Source organism: Pangasianodon hypophthalmus, chromosome 30 (genome assembly GCF_027358585.1).
Source record: "Pangasianodon hypophthalmus isolate fPanHyp1 chromosome 30, fPanHyp1.pri, whole genome shotgun sequence".
In the NCBI taxonomy this organism is placed as follows: domain Eukaryota; kingdom Metazoa; phylum Chordata; class Actinopteri; order Siluriformes; family Pangasiidae; genus Pangasianodon; species Pangasianodon hypophthalmus.
Genome location: NC_069739.1, coordinates 12,456,756 through 12,471,755, shown reverse-complemented (window position 1 = coordinate 12,471,755; position 15,000 = coordinate 12,456,756). Strand labels below are relative to the sequence as shown.

Sequence of the window (15,000 nt, the reverse complement as noted above, 5' to 3'; positions counted from 1 at the left end):
ATACAGTTGCAGAAAAAAGACAGAAAAGGAAAAAGCTCTGGTAAGAAATGTCGTCTTCTGAATAACTTCGTTGACGTGTGGATTCTCAGTGGATTCACACCCAGCCACTATCTCCCTGAATTAAAGTAAAACTCTCGCCCATTACAACATATCTGGCTCCTTACTGGACAACACATTACCCCATCACCATGTCTTTCCTTCCTAGGACACAAAGAGTCGACCTTAGTCGAGGATTATTCTGCTTCTTTCTGGAACATCTGTTTTATCTGTATCCTGCAAGGAAAACACACACACTCTTAAATTCCAATATTAATTCCCATTTAAATAATTTATTGAACTGCATTTTTATTCTCCAGTGCCATAACAATGCTATAACATTTATATTGCATGTTTTTTTCTCAACTTCAATCAACAAAAATAGAAAATAACTTTATATTACACATACATTTATTTACGTGATTATTATATTATTATATATTATGTTTATTATAATTTATATGATAGTTCTCATGTAAAAGGTCTTGGGATTCATGATGACTCTCCCAGACCTGAGTGAGCGTGAGTGTGAGTGTGAGTGTGAGTGTGAGTGTGAGCCGGGTCAGGATCGCACAAACCTGCGCTGGCGTCAGTTCCTGTGGTTGTTGCTATGCAGCACATTCTTCCTCAGCTGATGGTGATTACAAGGAGATAAAGTGCAGCCAGTTCCTCTCTCAGTTCCTCGTGGTCGGGTTCACCGTGTATGATGGTGGAGAGGCGTGGCTGTGAAGAACGGTTCCCGTGTCACCCATCAGTCACCCGTACTGTCTCTCCCAGTGACAGCTCGCTAAGGGCTTTGGCTTTGTGAAACCTTTGTGATGTAGTTTACCATCTGACATCCTCCTGTCCCTTTCCTTTGAAGACACAGCTATGAGGAAGTGTAGATGTGGAGTCAATGCCCCGTGAGAACACTGAAAAATCCTAGCAAGTGAAGATGTCTTGAATACAGTCAAATCTACCTGCACTTTTAAGGAGACCTCTGGCACTATGCATGGTCCTAATATTATCAATAAAAAAAATGAAGTTTGTTTTCATATTTTCTCCAGGTTTTCTATCATCATCCATACACCTTAACCCTGACACCTGAAACCCCTAACCCTAACCCACACAAACCACATAAGCCCTAAACCCTAAATAAAAACCTGTCGCCTAAGATTCCCATCCCTACTCTAAATCCTCTAAACCCTACCCCATGAAAACCCTAGCCTTGGTCCCTAGCTAGGGCACCAGGAGATAAATGCTCATATTATTACCCACATCGAGCTCTAAATTACTCAAGCTCACACAGTAAGCTGGGGAAGTTTACTGTGAGGTCAGGCGAAGGAATATAGGTGATGCACTGCAAATATACTACTTCAACCTCCTCACACCTTGAAGAGAAGTGGTTCCTGAGAGAGGGGAGCTGGGACCGGAGGTCTCCTTTAAAAACCCTGGCTCTATCCACTCCGGTCCCCTGTGGAGACCGTCTCTTGTTGCCAGGTTGCAAGGGGAAGTTGGCTGCAGGCTGGACGGCTCTCTGGCCTGAGTCAGGACGCGGGGGTATGTGGCAGCGGGGGCGTGGTTGAGCAGACAGAGGCGTGTAGAACTCACAGTAATGTGTGATAATTCTCACCTGTGTGTTATAACTGTCAGCATACTTATGTTTTTTTTTCTTTTTTTTTTGTCCATTTCAGTGAGAGAGCGAGAGAGCGAGAGAGTGAGAGAGCGAGAGAGCGAGAGCGCTCCCAGAGCCAGAGCACAACATACACACATGCACAGAGCATGAGCTCGAATGAGACGAAAACGCTCTACCAGTCGATCCGTTTCTCATCACAGCACTGAGACTGAGCTTTAGTAATGATTCTGAATGACAGACATCTAAACACCAGATTCAGTAGAATAGTGAGGATCCATGTGAGTTTATTAAAACGAGCCGAACTCCAGGTCATTAGGCCGGAAATGGTCAAACACATTAACAGCAATAATGATCAAAGCAGGGAGGTCATTTAAAGAGTAGAATTAGAGAAATGTTCAAAACACAGATCAGAACTTCCACAACACTGGAGACTTTAAAGAGGGAACGTGAACAATGGGCCTCATTTATCAAGCTGGATACAAATGGATTTATTCATAAATCTTTCATAGGAGTGTTTACATGAGAAATTTAGTATTCATGAAAATCCAGTACATTCAGAAAAATGTTCATATTCTACTCATGCTCCTGAGTGTGTGTCGAGTGTGTGTGCATTTGTGTTCACATCAGGCTCTGATGTTGGGGTCTGGGGTCTGGGGTGCAGTCGGTGTTCAGTGGGGTCGAGGTCAGGGCTCTGTGCAGGACACTCGAGTTCTTCCACTCCAAACTCATCAAACGCAGTCATGCTGGAGCAGGAAAGGTTCTTCCCCACACTATTGCCACGAAGTTGGAAGCATGCACTTGTCTAAAATGTCTCTGTATGTTGCAGCATTATCAGCCTTCACTGAAACTGAGGAGCCCAAACCCTGAAAAACAGCCCCAGGCCATTATCCCTCTTCCACCACACTTTCCTCTGGGCACTCTGCACTCCGGTAGGTAACGTTCTCCTGACCTCCACCAAGCCCAGATTCATCTATCAGCCTGCCAGATAGTGAAGCATGATTCATCACTCCATCATGTTTCCACTCCAGCTCACACGTAGCATTGCATTTAGCGATCTCGGAGGCTTGTGTGCAGAAGAGCTGGTCATTGAGCTCTTCAGTGTAACCCAGTCTACTGCCAGTGTGTCTGTGGAGGCTGCATGTGTCTGATTTTACTCACCTGTTCGCAATGGGTGTGGCTGAAACACCTGAACTCAATAATCAGGCCATATAGTGTGTTCTAAGGCTCTATTGCTATAGTGGGACCAGATATAAAACAAACCAGGGTTGCACCGAAATGCACTTTTGCACTTTTTTTTTTTTTAAACTAATTATTTGGGAAAAAAGTTGGATGAGGTATTAAGGTCCTCTCCTCCTTCACCTCTGAAGTGGTGGCAATATTAGGAGCACTAATCTGGGTTGGAGTTACCTACAGGGTGTCACAAAGTCTCCAAACACAGGGAAAACTTTTAGCACTTTTTAGCAAAATGTCTTCCAAACATTTTCATATTTAGTTTGTATTATATACATTTTTCAGATAGCCTTTAAGAAAGCCTTTGACGGTATTTAAATCATTCTCATGGCTGGATCAGGAAGCTTTCGCAAAGTTGTGATGGAGTAACAGCAGATGTGTGAACACGAGTTCATCATGAGTGGGAGAGACGAGAGAAATGACAGTCATGTAGAGGACGTTTTGTAAATAAAGTTCCATTTTGCTAAAAAAGTGTTAATTCCCCTGTGTATGGAGTCTTCTGGGACACAGCGTATTTGGCCTTGGCTACTGCCACTGAGAAATGTCTAAGAGATTAATCTAATTCAGTAGGAGAAACTCGTGCAGAGATGTGTAGAAACAGCAAAGCAAGCGTTCAGCATGGCCTTTTTCTGTAGGTCTCTGAACTCAGTGGAACTGAAGGGAAATGAAACAGCTGATGTGACAGTTGAAGCAGCTCCTGACACGGAGACTGGAGACGTCATTGTGCTTTTAATGAAATGAAAACGTATGTGTGGTGAGAATGGATTAATAACTAGTGACAAAAGTGAGAGAGGGAGAACAGGTACAGCTCTCTACATCTGCTATCTAATTTCCTACTAAATAAACAGACAGAATTATCTAGCAAAAAGAGTAAATAAATAAAAACAGGATATGGAAGTAGGGAGGCCAGAGTCAGACAGTAAGACTGGGGGTATGTGGCGGCGGGGGCGTGGCTGAGCAGACAGGCGGATTGAAGTCAGACACACGAGCTGATGGTGAACATAACAATAGGAATCACAAGCCTTCTGTCATACAATCATCGATATATTCCACTGTTTCCACTGTAGTTGTATTCTTTCGATATTTTCCACATCATTTTATTGATATTAAAAAAGACAGAAAATGGATTTTGATTGCAAGTTTGGATGCTGAAGATGTCACAGGCCAGGAGTCTCTGCATGCGGGGGATGACGTTACTCTCAGCTGAAGGTGTGTGAGCTCGTGTATGCAGAAGAGGGCAGTTAGCACTTTCTCTCGCGTGTGTTCAGCTGCCCCGTGGCGAGAGCTGCGGTCTGGGAGGAACGTGGTGGCTGAAGAAGCACGTGCTAGCTCTTCTCCATCCCTGGCTGCTACATGCTGAGGGACGAGGGAGTGAGAACTGGCAAACTGAGGTTAAATTAAACAAAAAAAACTAAATCACAAGAAGAAAACACAACCGTCTGGTCGTGTTTATGCCCATTATACAGAAATGACCGTGTTGACAAACAAGGCAGCAGCTAATTATAAAATATTCTGTAAATAGTTCGTACGTAATTTAATGCCACACGCTGTAGCATGTAGTGATGAAGGCTGCTGAGGTCTCTGCCCTCTGTGAGGTCTCACTGCTGCAGATCTGCCTCGCGCTGGGGCAGAATGAGGCCTGGGCAGCACCGCGTTACACATTTCACTGTACTGTATAATCATTACCTCATTAACTGCTAGCTAAAGGTTAGTGGCTTGACTCGTGGTAGGTAGGATGAGGAGGTTGTATACGAGGGGGGAGTGTTGTAAATCTTACAGCATTCCTCCTTTAATCCCCAGAGTACTCTCCTTGTGATGCGATAACCGTGTGCCAGAGTTTCTCCCATTCCCAGAAACATTCCCTGTAGTCGTTTTGGTCGTCATGACTACAGCCTCGTCTTTTTTTCTGGATTTCTTCTGCTTTCCTGTAGATGCTTAAGCGCTTCAGTGTAAAAGCGCTTCAGTGTAAAAGCGCTTCGTGCGCACACCACATTCGAGTCCCGGGAATTTTTCTGTCCTCCCTCGCATTTCACACGTCCTGACAGTCAGTCTAACTGTATATTATTACACGCACTTTTCAGCACTTCAGTTATTTTCTCAGAGAAATTGCACCCAAAGACGCTGTACCTCAGACAGCATTCACTCACGGTGAGTAAAATCTTTACTGCACAAAAACAAGCACAGACACTCCAATGCCACCTGATTATCGTTTGGAATAAACCATACGTGTTTTAATATAAATTGCTGCACAGAATTAAAGAAGAATCTGACCTGCGAGACAGAACATTACACTGCTGAAGACAAACTCTGGTCTGGTCCTTCCTTTAGAAGGTAATGATTTGAAACACTGCACCTATTCATCAGGACTGGGAAAGGTGAAGGCAGGAAAGCCAATAACTCTCCATAAAACAGTACAGTTTGTCCGAGTTGCATGAAGAGCGGCTCAGTTAAATTTCCTGATCACTCTGTTAATGTCCTCAGCTCGAGGTCCTGGCTCGCCGATCTCTTTCAAAAGGCCGGCTTTATCTCTGGCGGAGTGTCGAGGAACGGACAAATGGAATGGCCAGAGGAAGTTGTTCACCACCTTGAAATTCTTTCCAGTCGAGTAGATCTCATGGATGAGGTCCTCCAAACATATGATCCCATGCTGGCCTACAGGGAAACACGGCACAGACGCACCACAATTACAAATCTCATCCAAAACGCCAGACACGCTAGGCTACAAACCTCCAGCTAAAAAACACAATGAATTTTTATTCATGTATTATTTCATATTGTTTACTTACTTTACTTTTAATCAAAGTCCGTTTTTTTAAAAAAAAATCAATTCAATTCAGTTTTATTTGTATAGTGCTGTTCACACTGGACATCATCACAAAGCAGCTTTACAGAAATAAATAAACTCAGGATATAAACTTTAAATTTCTGAATTTATCCTACTGTGTAAGCCAGAGGCGACGGTGGTGAGGAAAAACTCACATTATAACTGATATACTCAAATTCTGTGTTTTTTTTACTTGATCTTATGAAATGCAAACAGTAAAGGTATAAAGGTATTCAATTCAATTTTGTTTAATCAAACTGAATACCTTTATTGTCATTGCATGTAACATACAACGAAATTTCGTATCTCTCATGGAGATGCCACTATATCCATCTACATTCACTCATAAAAAAAACACAATATTATTATCATTAAAAACCAATATTAAAGTGACTTGTGCATTCACTGCAGGAGTATGGCACAGTCCATCCTTCCAAAAGTTTAAGGGTAGTTATGAAGAAAGAGAAACGGGGAGGAAGAACTCAGTTGGCTGTTGGGTAAAAGCTGTTTCTGAATCTGGAGGTGCGAGGCTTTAAAGCTCTGTAGTGTCTTCCTCTGTAAGCCTGTAGATGTCCTCGGGGGGGTAGTGGAAGTCCGAGCAATGCAGCTCTTTCAGCCACTGAACAGTTTCCATACCAGACTGTAATGCAATATGTTTTCCTTTTAGCTGAAAACTGAAAGTCTCATTTCTGCCCGTTTCCGCTGAAACTCCAGCGCGTCCTAAACAACACTGCGTCGTTATAAAGTCTTTTAACTTCAACTGAGATCCAAATAACAAGACAGGAGATCAGGACACACCGAGCGAACGCAAACACACACACGCTAGATTATTCATTTAACCCAGTCACTCGTTTCACACAACACACTTCACTACACTAAATCCAAACCGTGCTTTACTTCATTCAGACTGTGTGTCACGAAGCTACAAATAAATCTGAATTATTTGAATAAAAGTTATCTGATTCCATAAGCATTGAGAAAATCCTAAATTAGTTCTTTTGCTTTATTTCGCTCCCAGGTCGAACAACATAAAATAGATCAACTCAATTACAGCACACGAGATGATTTATTTCAGAACACGGATTCTAAACTGACTTGTTGGGCCAGATCAGAACCGGTCCTGGCCCCTGACTTTTACGCCTAAAGGAGGTGAAACACGCAAAGTGAGGAAATGTACTTGTGAACTATTTAGTGGGGAGAAATTTCTTCCACCGCAGATCCGTGCAGAAGAGGAAGGTGCTGGCTCTCCTGCCCCGAGGCGTCGGAGGAGGAGATGAGAAATGATGAACGGGGACAAAGTAAATGGAGGATGAAGGAGCATGAAGTTCCTCCACCCACGGTACCGTCACACAGACCTCACTGCTGTTTACACAACTGTCAAGAAACAGGCTCAAGTCTAATCTGTGGCCAGGAAGGCCTTGTTTATATCTCTGCGTTCTGCAGAGGGGGATTATGGGTAAGCGTGACATGCTAACCGTGTGTCAAGCGTATCTGCTTTTACACTGCTTCCATGGGTTTAATCAAATTCAGAATAATATTGTTCAGTTCAGAGTGAAATTCATCCAAATACAGCTCAAGTGTAAACAATAAGATTTTCCCTCACTGGATCTAGTGCTTTCTGTCTACTGACTGCGTAATCTGTGAAAAATAAACACACGAGACAGAAATGAAAGAATCATTCTGTTCGATTCTTTAATAACTGAACAGCGAGTATAACCCTGTTTGTGTCTCGTGTTTGCTGCACACACTGATGTGTTGTATGTGAATAAAGTGCGAGGTTTTATACCAGCTGTACTTCATTATACACTTTACTTTCTCTTTCCTCACTGACTGACACAACTGTGGATTTAAACACAGGATACTCTGAAGTGCTTCAGCAAAAGATCTGCTCAAACTGCAGAATAAACGCTTTCAGAAACGCTTTCGGAGAGAATTCACTCGCTCGCCGTCTAATTCAGTACATTCTGGTGTGGTGATGCGACACTGCCCCCTAGTGCACACGCTCACATTACACCCAAGCATGGAGACGTCGCCCTGTGCCTGGTTATACATCATAATCTGACTGGAGACGTTTCTTTAGGAATGGGTTCGACGTTAGCTAAAATGTTCTCCACTCATTATTATAGATTAGCTGTAAAAGACAGAGAGTGCTATTCGGCTAAACACTTTTAAACGCTGTAACTCTAGAAGATCCGTACGGCTAACTGTCGTCCTGTCAGTGGATAAATGAAGATAAATGAAGTGTTTTAGCCTGCAATGACCAGACACACACACACACACTCCTCACAGAAACTCCGAGGGTTTATACTAGAGAAAAGCTGAAGGCAAACACGTCTCTTAATGATTAGTCGTTTGTGGGAACGTTTAAGACGTAATGATCGATACGATTACAATATCGAGGACGTTGTGGCCCTGACAGACGATTTTCTGCTCAAACAGAACTTTATCTAAACAAAGTCCGCTAGCTAAACGTGTCTATTACAGGCAGCTCTAGCATTAGCTAGCTAGTTACTCGATGTAGATTTTAGGTGAGCCATGTAGGTTTGTTAAAGCGATATAAACTAGGCATGTTAGCTAACTAGCAAGCTAAGCCTGTTAAATCCTCAGCTAGTTCTCTGGTATGATAGTTAGCTGTGTAGCGGAGATGAAGGACGATGAGCTCCTCGGACAAATCATCCCTCGTAGCTTCCTGTAACCACAACCTTCTTCTGCTGGCTTGGAAACGTGTCTGATTGGACAGAATGCAGGAAGAGTTCGGCTACCTGACCGCATCACGACCGCATCACGACCGCATCACGACCGCATCTCCCTCCTATGAGACTCGCATGAGGCGACTCGGGGAACGTTTCATCACGTTGAGGTTCCTGGTGCAGAGTGAAAACTCAGAGCCTGAAGACAACCGAAACTGAGGAACGCTCCCGATTCCAAAGAAGTAAACAGCAGCTAGTTCTGAGACTCGCTTCAGCAGAACATGCAAAGCTACGAGGACGTTCCTCCAACCAGAGGAGCAGGGAGAGGAGTCGCACGCAGCGGCGAGCTCGAGTCGCTCAGACAGACGCGATGTGCTCTCAGCGAGGCGAGGAGCTGCTGGTGTGGGGCAGGAGGGGAGCTGTACGCTCACGTCACCCCATAACTCACTGCGCGCGTGTGTGTGTGTGTGTGGTGTGTGTGTGTGTGTGTTATACCGAGTGAACCTTATTTTAATCTCATCAATACACTCATTTCACACAGAGTGAAAAAATCTAACACTGTAGAAATCGTTATGAGGGAAACTTTAAACAGCGGAAGTGACTGTAATAGCCGATGATGGACCGTGTGTGTGTGTGTGTGTGTGTGTGTGTGTGTGTGTGTTTCACAGGCCGATGATGGACCGTGTGTGTGTGTTTCACAGGCCGATGATGGACGGGGTGTGTGTGTGTGTGTGTGTGTGTGTGTTTCACAGGCCGATGATGGACGGGGTGTGTGTGTGTGTGTTTCACAGGCGTTTCATTAAATCACTTCTGTTTACGTTGCTCTTCTCCGTACTTTTTGTCATTACGGAGTTTTGGGAGAACTGTACTAACGATCAGGCAGAAACAGGAGAGTTACGAGCAGAAGCACAGTCTAACGCTGGCACTGTTCCATCATCTACCAAAAGGAGAACATGGCTGAAAAATCTAAACCTAAAGAATCCCTCCTAAAAAAAACTCTGCATGTGATCATTTCACTCTGACCGGAAGCCCACAGCGGCGAGGGTACGAGACGTCACGGGCGAAGGGTCAGCGTGATGTTTCTGTATAAAGATGTGTTTATATATACGTACTGTATATTTTACGGCTGATTCAGAGTTACTTTGCGTAAGACTTTAACTGTGATATTTCGAGTGTAACCCGGCTGTGTGTGTGCTGCACACTGATCACGTTCACACTCGGTTTAAATGTCAGAAGCGACAGAATAAATCACGCAGCTAAATGTACCACTGCAGGTCACCCGAGGCTGCTCTTCATACCGTCCTCGTCTTCCTCAGTAAAGGAAATAAACGATAAATAAATGATCACGTTGTCCAGTCTGAGGTTTGTAAAGATTGTGCTCTCACGTTATTTACTCTCCTTTACGCTAAACGATTAAAACCTTTAGCGTAACCATAGAGCTTACCTAAATACTGCTCAATGACGGTGTTGTCCGTGAGAGGAATCCTTCTCTTATCAGCCTTCCCCTGACCTCTTTTCAGGATGAGCTCGCGAACCGACTTCAGATTAGGAAATCTGTCAGAAATATAAAAAATAATAATTTAAATGTCAAATCTATCATAATGCAGATTTACTCAAGTCCTAACAGTCCACTCTGTTGACTTCTCACCCCCAGGCGACGTAGGGCTCGACAACTCGCAGCATGTTCAGGGACGTCTTGCTGACTTTAACGAAGGCACCGCTGAAGATTTTGTGCAGCCTCAACATCTGAATGGTCTTCCTCACTCTCGGACTCACGCCTTTGATCCTGTAAACACACACAGAACAGGACTCAGGACCTGCCCGAGCGCGTGCGGACTCGCCGGAGCACAATCCCGCACTGCGAGTGACCGAAGCGCGAGGAAGCGTTAAAGCTGCTTACTGTCGAATGCGCACGGCGAACACCAGCCCGTTCTTGGCAGGAGGAAGAGCAGGAGGAGGTCTGTGCCTGTTCCTCACCAGCCGCACCTCATCCCTGTGCCTCCTCCTGCTGTTCGTATGATACTCCTCCAGACGCTTGAACCTCAGCAGCTGCCCCTTCTTCGTCTGTTAGAGAAACATTCACCTGTTCACCTCTGTCTGTTCAGTAAGAGTCGCTGAGCGGAGTGTGTGCAGTTACCTTTCTTTTCTCCAGCAAGGCGAGCTTGGCCTGAGTCGCTTTAATCGCCTGATACGCTTTCCTCTTCTTCAGAAGGTTCTCAGGAACCAGCTTAATAATCTTCTTTGTCCTAAAGGAAGATGTAGAGAGGAGATAGAGGAGTTAGAGGAGGTAGAGGAGATAGAGGAGTTAGAGAAGATAGAGGAGATAAAGGAGGTAGAGGAGATAGACGAGTTAGAGGAGATATAGGAGGTAGAGGAGGTAGAGGAGATATAGGAGATAAAGGAGGTAGAGGAGGTAGAGGAGATAAAGGAGGTAGAGGAGGTAGAGGAGATAAAGGAGGTAGAGGAGGTAGAGGAGATATAGGAGGTAGAGGAGATGCTCCTGGCTCGTGCGCAACGCTACAGAGCTTCACTGCACACAGCTCGAGTCAACACCAGACCCATGTGCGGGGAAAAGTCCTGATTTCACATCATCGATTCTGATCAATACCTTCTGCAGCCGCTCACACACCGCGCACGCGACGCGCTTACCCAGCAGCGAGCGCGCGCACTAACGGATGCTCGGGATTAAAGCCGATAGAAATGTAAACATAATGGGATACATACTCAGCCTCCGCCATCGCGTCCTCACGCCGGAACTCCTGTCGCACGCTGATGACGTCACACCGCCGTCGGCGCAGCGCTTCCATTTCTGTCTCTTTTTCTCCTACAACATGGCCGCTGTGTGGCGTGGAGGAGCCGCTGCACCGAGAGAACATGGACTTTCACAATTAAACCCTTACTCATCAAACACGGGAAGCTGTAAAATAAAGCCCTGTTTATGTTTAAGAATATTATTAATCAGTTACTTCCTGTTCCTTCATAAATCAGTGTTTTACAGAAGCACTGAACAGCAAGGTGTGAACTCTCTTTCAATAACTATCTCGTTATTTTGACTTAGTAACTAGTTATTTAAAATATTACCTCATATTTAACTTACTAACTCATTTTATTTAGTATTTCATTATTTAAAGACATTATCTTATTATTTTGATGTAGTATCTTGTCATTTTGACATGGTAACTCATTATTTTTTATTTAGTAACTCATTATTTCAAGATATTATCTCATTATTTTGATTTACTACGTCATTACTAAGTCGAAATAATGACACAGCACTTGAAAAAAAAAGGTTCACACCTTGCAGTTCAGGGCTTCTGTACTTTTTACATTCAGGATGCTGGAATTTTAAGCGTCATACGTGTGACATGCGCTGAGACATCACATTTAAATGACATGCTGCATTCAGCAAAAGGTCATAACTTGTGATTTTTCAACCTCCGACTAGTAAAAACCAAAGAAAACACGCCTTCAGCTTTCCTGCTTGGGAACTCAGGATCTCCTTCAGCCCCGGAGTGACGTCAGATGAACATGGCCGCTCACAGCACCAGCATAAACACAGCAGCACTTCTTACCTTTAACTGAGTTATAGTGTAGATACACGTATCACCTTTAGATCATTAACATACAGACATATTCTCTTATTAAATCTATAACACTGACTCTACAGCTCACTGTTCTGAGGAAAGTCTACATCACTCAGCACAGCTAGCTGCGAGTTTGTTGCTAACAAAAGACGAACATGGAGATGTCTTTGTTTTTCTGACTTCCCACGTCTGAGGCTATTCGAATGCAGCCTTTTAACAGAGATAATGTGTTGATTACAAATTAGACCACAGCGCAGATGAATTCTCCAATCAGAAGGTGCAGATTAAGTTTCTATACGAGAATGTTTCTGAAGATTTACGACTCTAACAGAAATGATGGGTTTATAATTAATTCACTTGTTCTAATAAGTTATTCCTGTAACAGCTCATTCACAGGAACATGTACGTAAACTAAACCTTACAATACAAAACGGATTAAAAACGTGTTGTTATATAATAAAGAAAAGCATATAATATGTTAGGAGACGTTTATTTAACATTTATGGAAGGAGTCTCAGCAGTTTGTAAAAGTCAGTAAGTTTCCCAGTGAAGAATTAATTCTTGCTTTCACATATTTATAGTAGCTACAGTTGAGGAAAAGTTTATATGCACCTAGACGAAAGATATTTAAACTCTCACAACTCCACACACTTCATGCATCTACTGTGTTCATATCAGAGGTCAATCGGTTAGAGAGATTTATTTCAGCTTTAATTCACTGTATCACAATTCCAGTAGGTTAAAGTTTCCATACACCGAGTTGTCTCTTTAAACAGTCTCGAAGATTCCAGAAATCAATGACTTTTAGAAGCTTCTGATTGGCCAATTGTCATGATTCGGAGTTCTTTGGGAGCACACCTGTGCCTGTGTAAAGGCCTACCTGTAGAGCCAGTGCCCTTTTGCCCTTGACAGCATGGAACAATCCAAGCAACTCAGCCAAGAATAAAACTGTAGACCTTCACAAGTCCGGTTCTTACGGAAACGCTAAACGGCTTTATATATATATATATATATATATATATATACAGTAAGGTTATATCATGAGCTTATAGTGCCGAGTTTAAAGTAAAATAAAATCAGTGTTCAGGGTTCAGTGCTCAGTGCTCTGTGTTTCAGTGCTCTGTGTTTCAGGGTTCAGTGTTCAGTGTTTCAGGGTTCAGGGATCAGTGTTTCAGGGTTCAGGGTTCAGTGTTTCAGGGTTCAGTGCTCAGGGTTCAGTGTTTCAGGGTTCAGTGTTCAGGGTTCAGTGTTTCAGGGTTCAGGGTTCAGTGTTTCAGGGTTCAGTGTTTCAGGGTTCAGTGTTTCAGGGTTCAGGGTTCAGTGTTTCAGGGTTCAGTGTTCAGGGTTCAGTGCTCAGGGTTCAGGGTTCAGTGTTTCAGGGTTCAGTGTTCAGGGTTCAGTGCTCAGGGTTCAGTGTTTCAGGGTTCAGGGTTCAGGGTTCAGGGTTCAGTGTTTCAGGGTTCAGTGTTTCAGGGTTCAGTGTTTCAGGGTTCAGTGCTTCAGGGTTCAGTGTTTCAGGGTTCAGTGTTTCAGGGTTCAGGGTTCAGTGTTTCAGGGTTCAGGGTTCAGTGTTTCAGGGTTCAGTGTTTCAGGGTTCAGTGTTTCAGGGTTCAGTGTTTCAGGGCTCAGTGATCAGTGTTCAGTGTTCAGTGTTTCAGGGCTCAGTGTTCAGTGATCAGTGTTTAGTGTTCAGTGTTTCAGGGGTCAGTGTTCAGTGTTTCAGGGCTCAGTGTTTAGTGTTCAGTGATCAGTGTTTAGTGTTCAGTGTTTCAGGGGTCAGTGTTTAGTGTTCAGTGTTTAGTGTTCAGTGTTTAGTGTTCAGTGTTCAGTGTTTAAGTGTTTCAGGGGTCAGTGTTTCAGGGGTCAGTGTTTCAGGGCTCAGTGTTCAGTGCTCAGTGTTCAGTCTCGTATTAACGTTCGGCTTGTCTCTCGTGAACGCGCTTCATGGAGGCTCCGGTCCGCTGGGTCTCGTGCACGCGCTCCGCCTGGAATCCTTCGAGCCGCGGTGGCGTGCAAGACCTGCGCGGGCGATCAGATCCACAAGCCATGCGAGCTGCAGCGGAGGCCAGCGCCCATGGCGTGTAGATCAGCGCGGGGGGGAGGGGAGTGAGCGCATCATGTAGGTGACGTGAGCGGGTTCGCTGTTTGTTTGTGTAGCTTAATGGTGAAAATGGCGGTGCGGAGAGAGAGAGAGCCCGAGCAATGCGAGCATTAAACACCCCGAGAACGCCTCGCTCCGGCTGACAGCGTCCACACGACGCACGGCGGCGGCCGCAGGAACGTTTCCAGCGCAGGATTTATCTCCACTTCCGGCTTTAGTGCAGGACGCGGAGTGAAAACCAGCTGCGTCCTGATCTCACTCAGCTCTCGGCTAACTCCGCTAGCTGTTAGCCTGCAACTAGCACACGCAACCTCATTGGCTAAAGCGTGCTGTAGCCGCGACTCGTGCAAACAAACAAACAAACAAACAAACAAAACTTTCCGTGTTTTTACGGAACAACAGCGTGCACGCGCGCGGCGTGGGATTAACAGCGCGTGCATTAAATACTCAATCAGAGAGCAGAAGTGCAGCGCGCGCGGACTCGCAGCTTGTCAAAACATTTGCATTAGACTGAGTGCAGGACTGATCTCTCCATCTGAGCAGGTACGAGTGTGTGTGTGTGTGTGTGTGTGTGTGTGAGAGAGAGAGTCGGGGTCATGTGATGGATTCATTTGCCTTTAGTAAAGATACACACACACACACACACACACACAGCAGGCTAGCTAGCCCTAGCTTAGCACACATTCCTGCTGTCACTCCATCCACACTGTGTGTTACATAACTGCGCTTCACACACTTCTGCACATGCTTCTGCACAAACTCTATATTAGCACTGCTGACATGTAGCACACTCATGATCTCAAATACTGTGTGTGTGGTGTGTGTGAGAGAGTGTGTGTGAGAGAGAGAGTGTGTGTGAGAGAGTGTGTGTGAGAGAGAGAGAGTGCGTGTGTGTGAGAGAGTGCGTGTGTGTGAGAGAG

General features: G+C 44.5%; 2 protein-coding genes across 2 annotated transcripts in view; one reads left to right on the top strand and one right to left on the bottom strand.

The window, feature by feature from the left end:
* Window positions 1-5,074: 5,074 nt before the first annotated feature.
* Window positions 5,075-11,286, bottom strand: rpl7l1 (ribosomal protein L7-like 1). Its single transcript, XM_034302298.2, has 6 exons — window positions 11,120-11,286; window positions 10,533-10,641; window positions 10,296-10,459; window positions 10,044-10,181; window positions 9,840-9,949; window positions 5,075-5,533 (listed from the first exon to the last, which is right to left on the bottom strand). The coding sequence occupies exons 1-6, from the start codon at window positions 11,269-11,271 to the stop codon at window positions 5,325-5,327; spliced, it is 882 nt and encodes a 293-aa protein (XP_034158189.1). The 5' UTR covers window positions 11,272-11,286; the 3' UTR covers window positions 5,075-5,324.
* A 2,664-nt stretch (window positions 11,287-13,950) lies between these two features.
* Window positions 13,951-15,000, top strand: part of ncoa1 (nuclear receptor coactivator 1) — a 56,987-nt gene continuing 55,937 nt past the window's right edge. The window contains exon 1 of the mRNA XM_053231799.1: window positions 13,951-14,623. The gene's annotated coding sequence lies outside the window, so the exon portion shown is untranslated. The remainder of the gene's footprint in view (window positions 14,624-15,000) is intronic.

Bases quoted from the DNA above. Each gene is read 5' to 3' on its own strand.
- rpl7l1 (XM_034302298.2), bottom strand. From the start codon at position 11,271: ATGTTCTCTCGGTGCAGCGGCTCCTCCACGCCACACAGCGGCCATGTT. The intron at 10,642-11,119 runs GTATGTATCCCA...ATCTTCCTTTAG, and splicing joins GACGCGATGGCGGAGGCTGA to GACAAAGAAGATTATTAAGC. The intron at 9,950-10,043 runs GTGAGAAGTCAA...TATTTCTGACAG, and splicing joins GAGCCCTACGTCGCCTGGGG to ATTTCCTAATCTGAAGTCGG.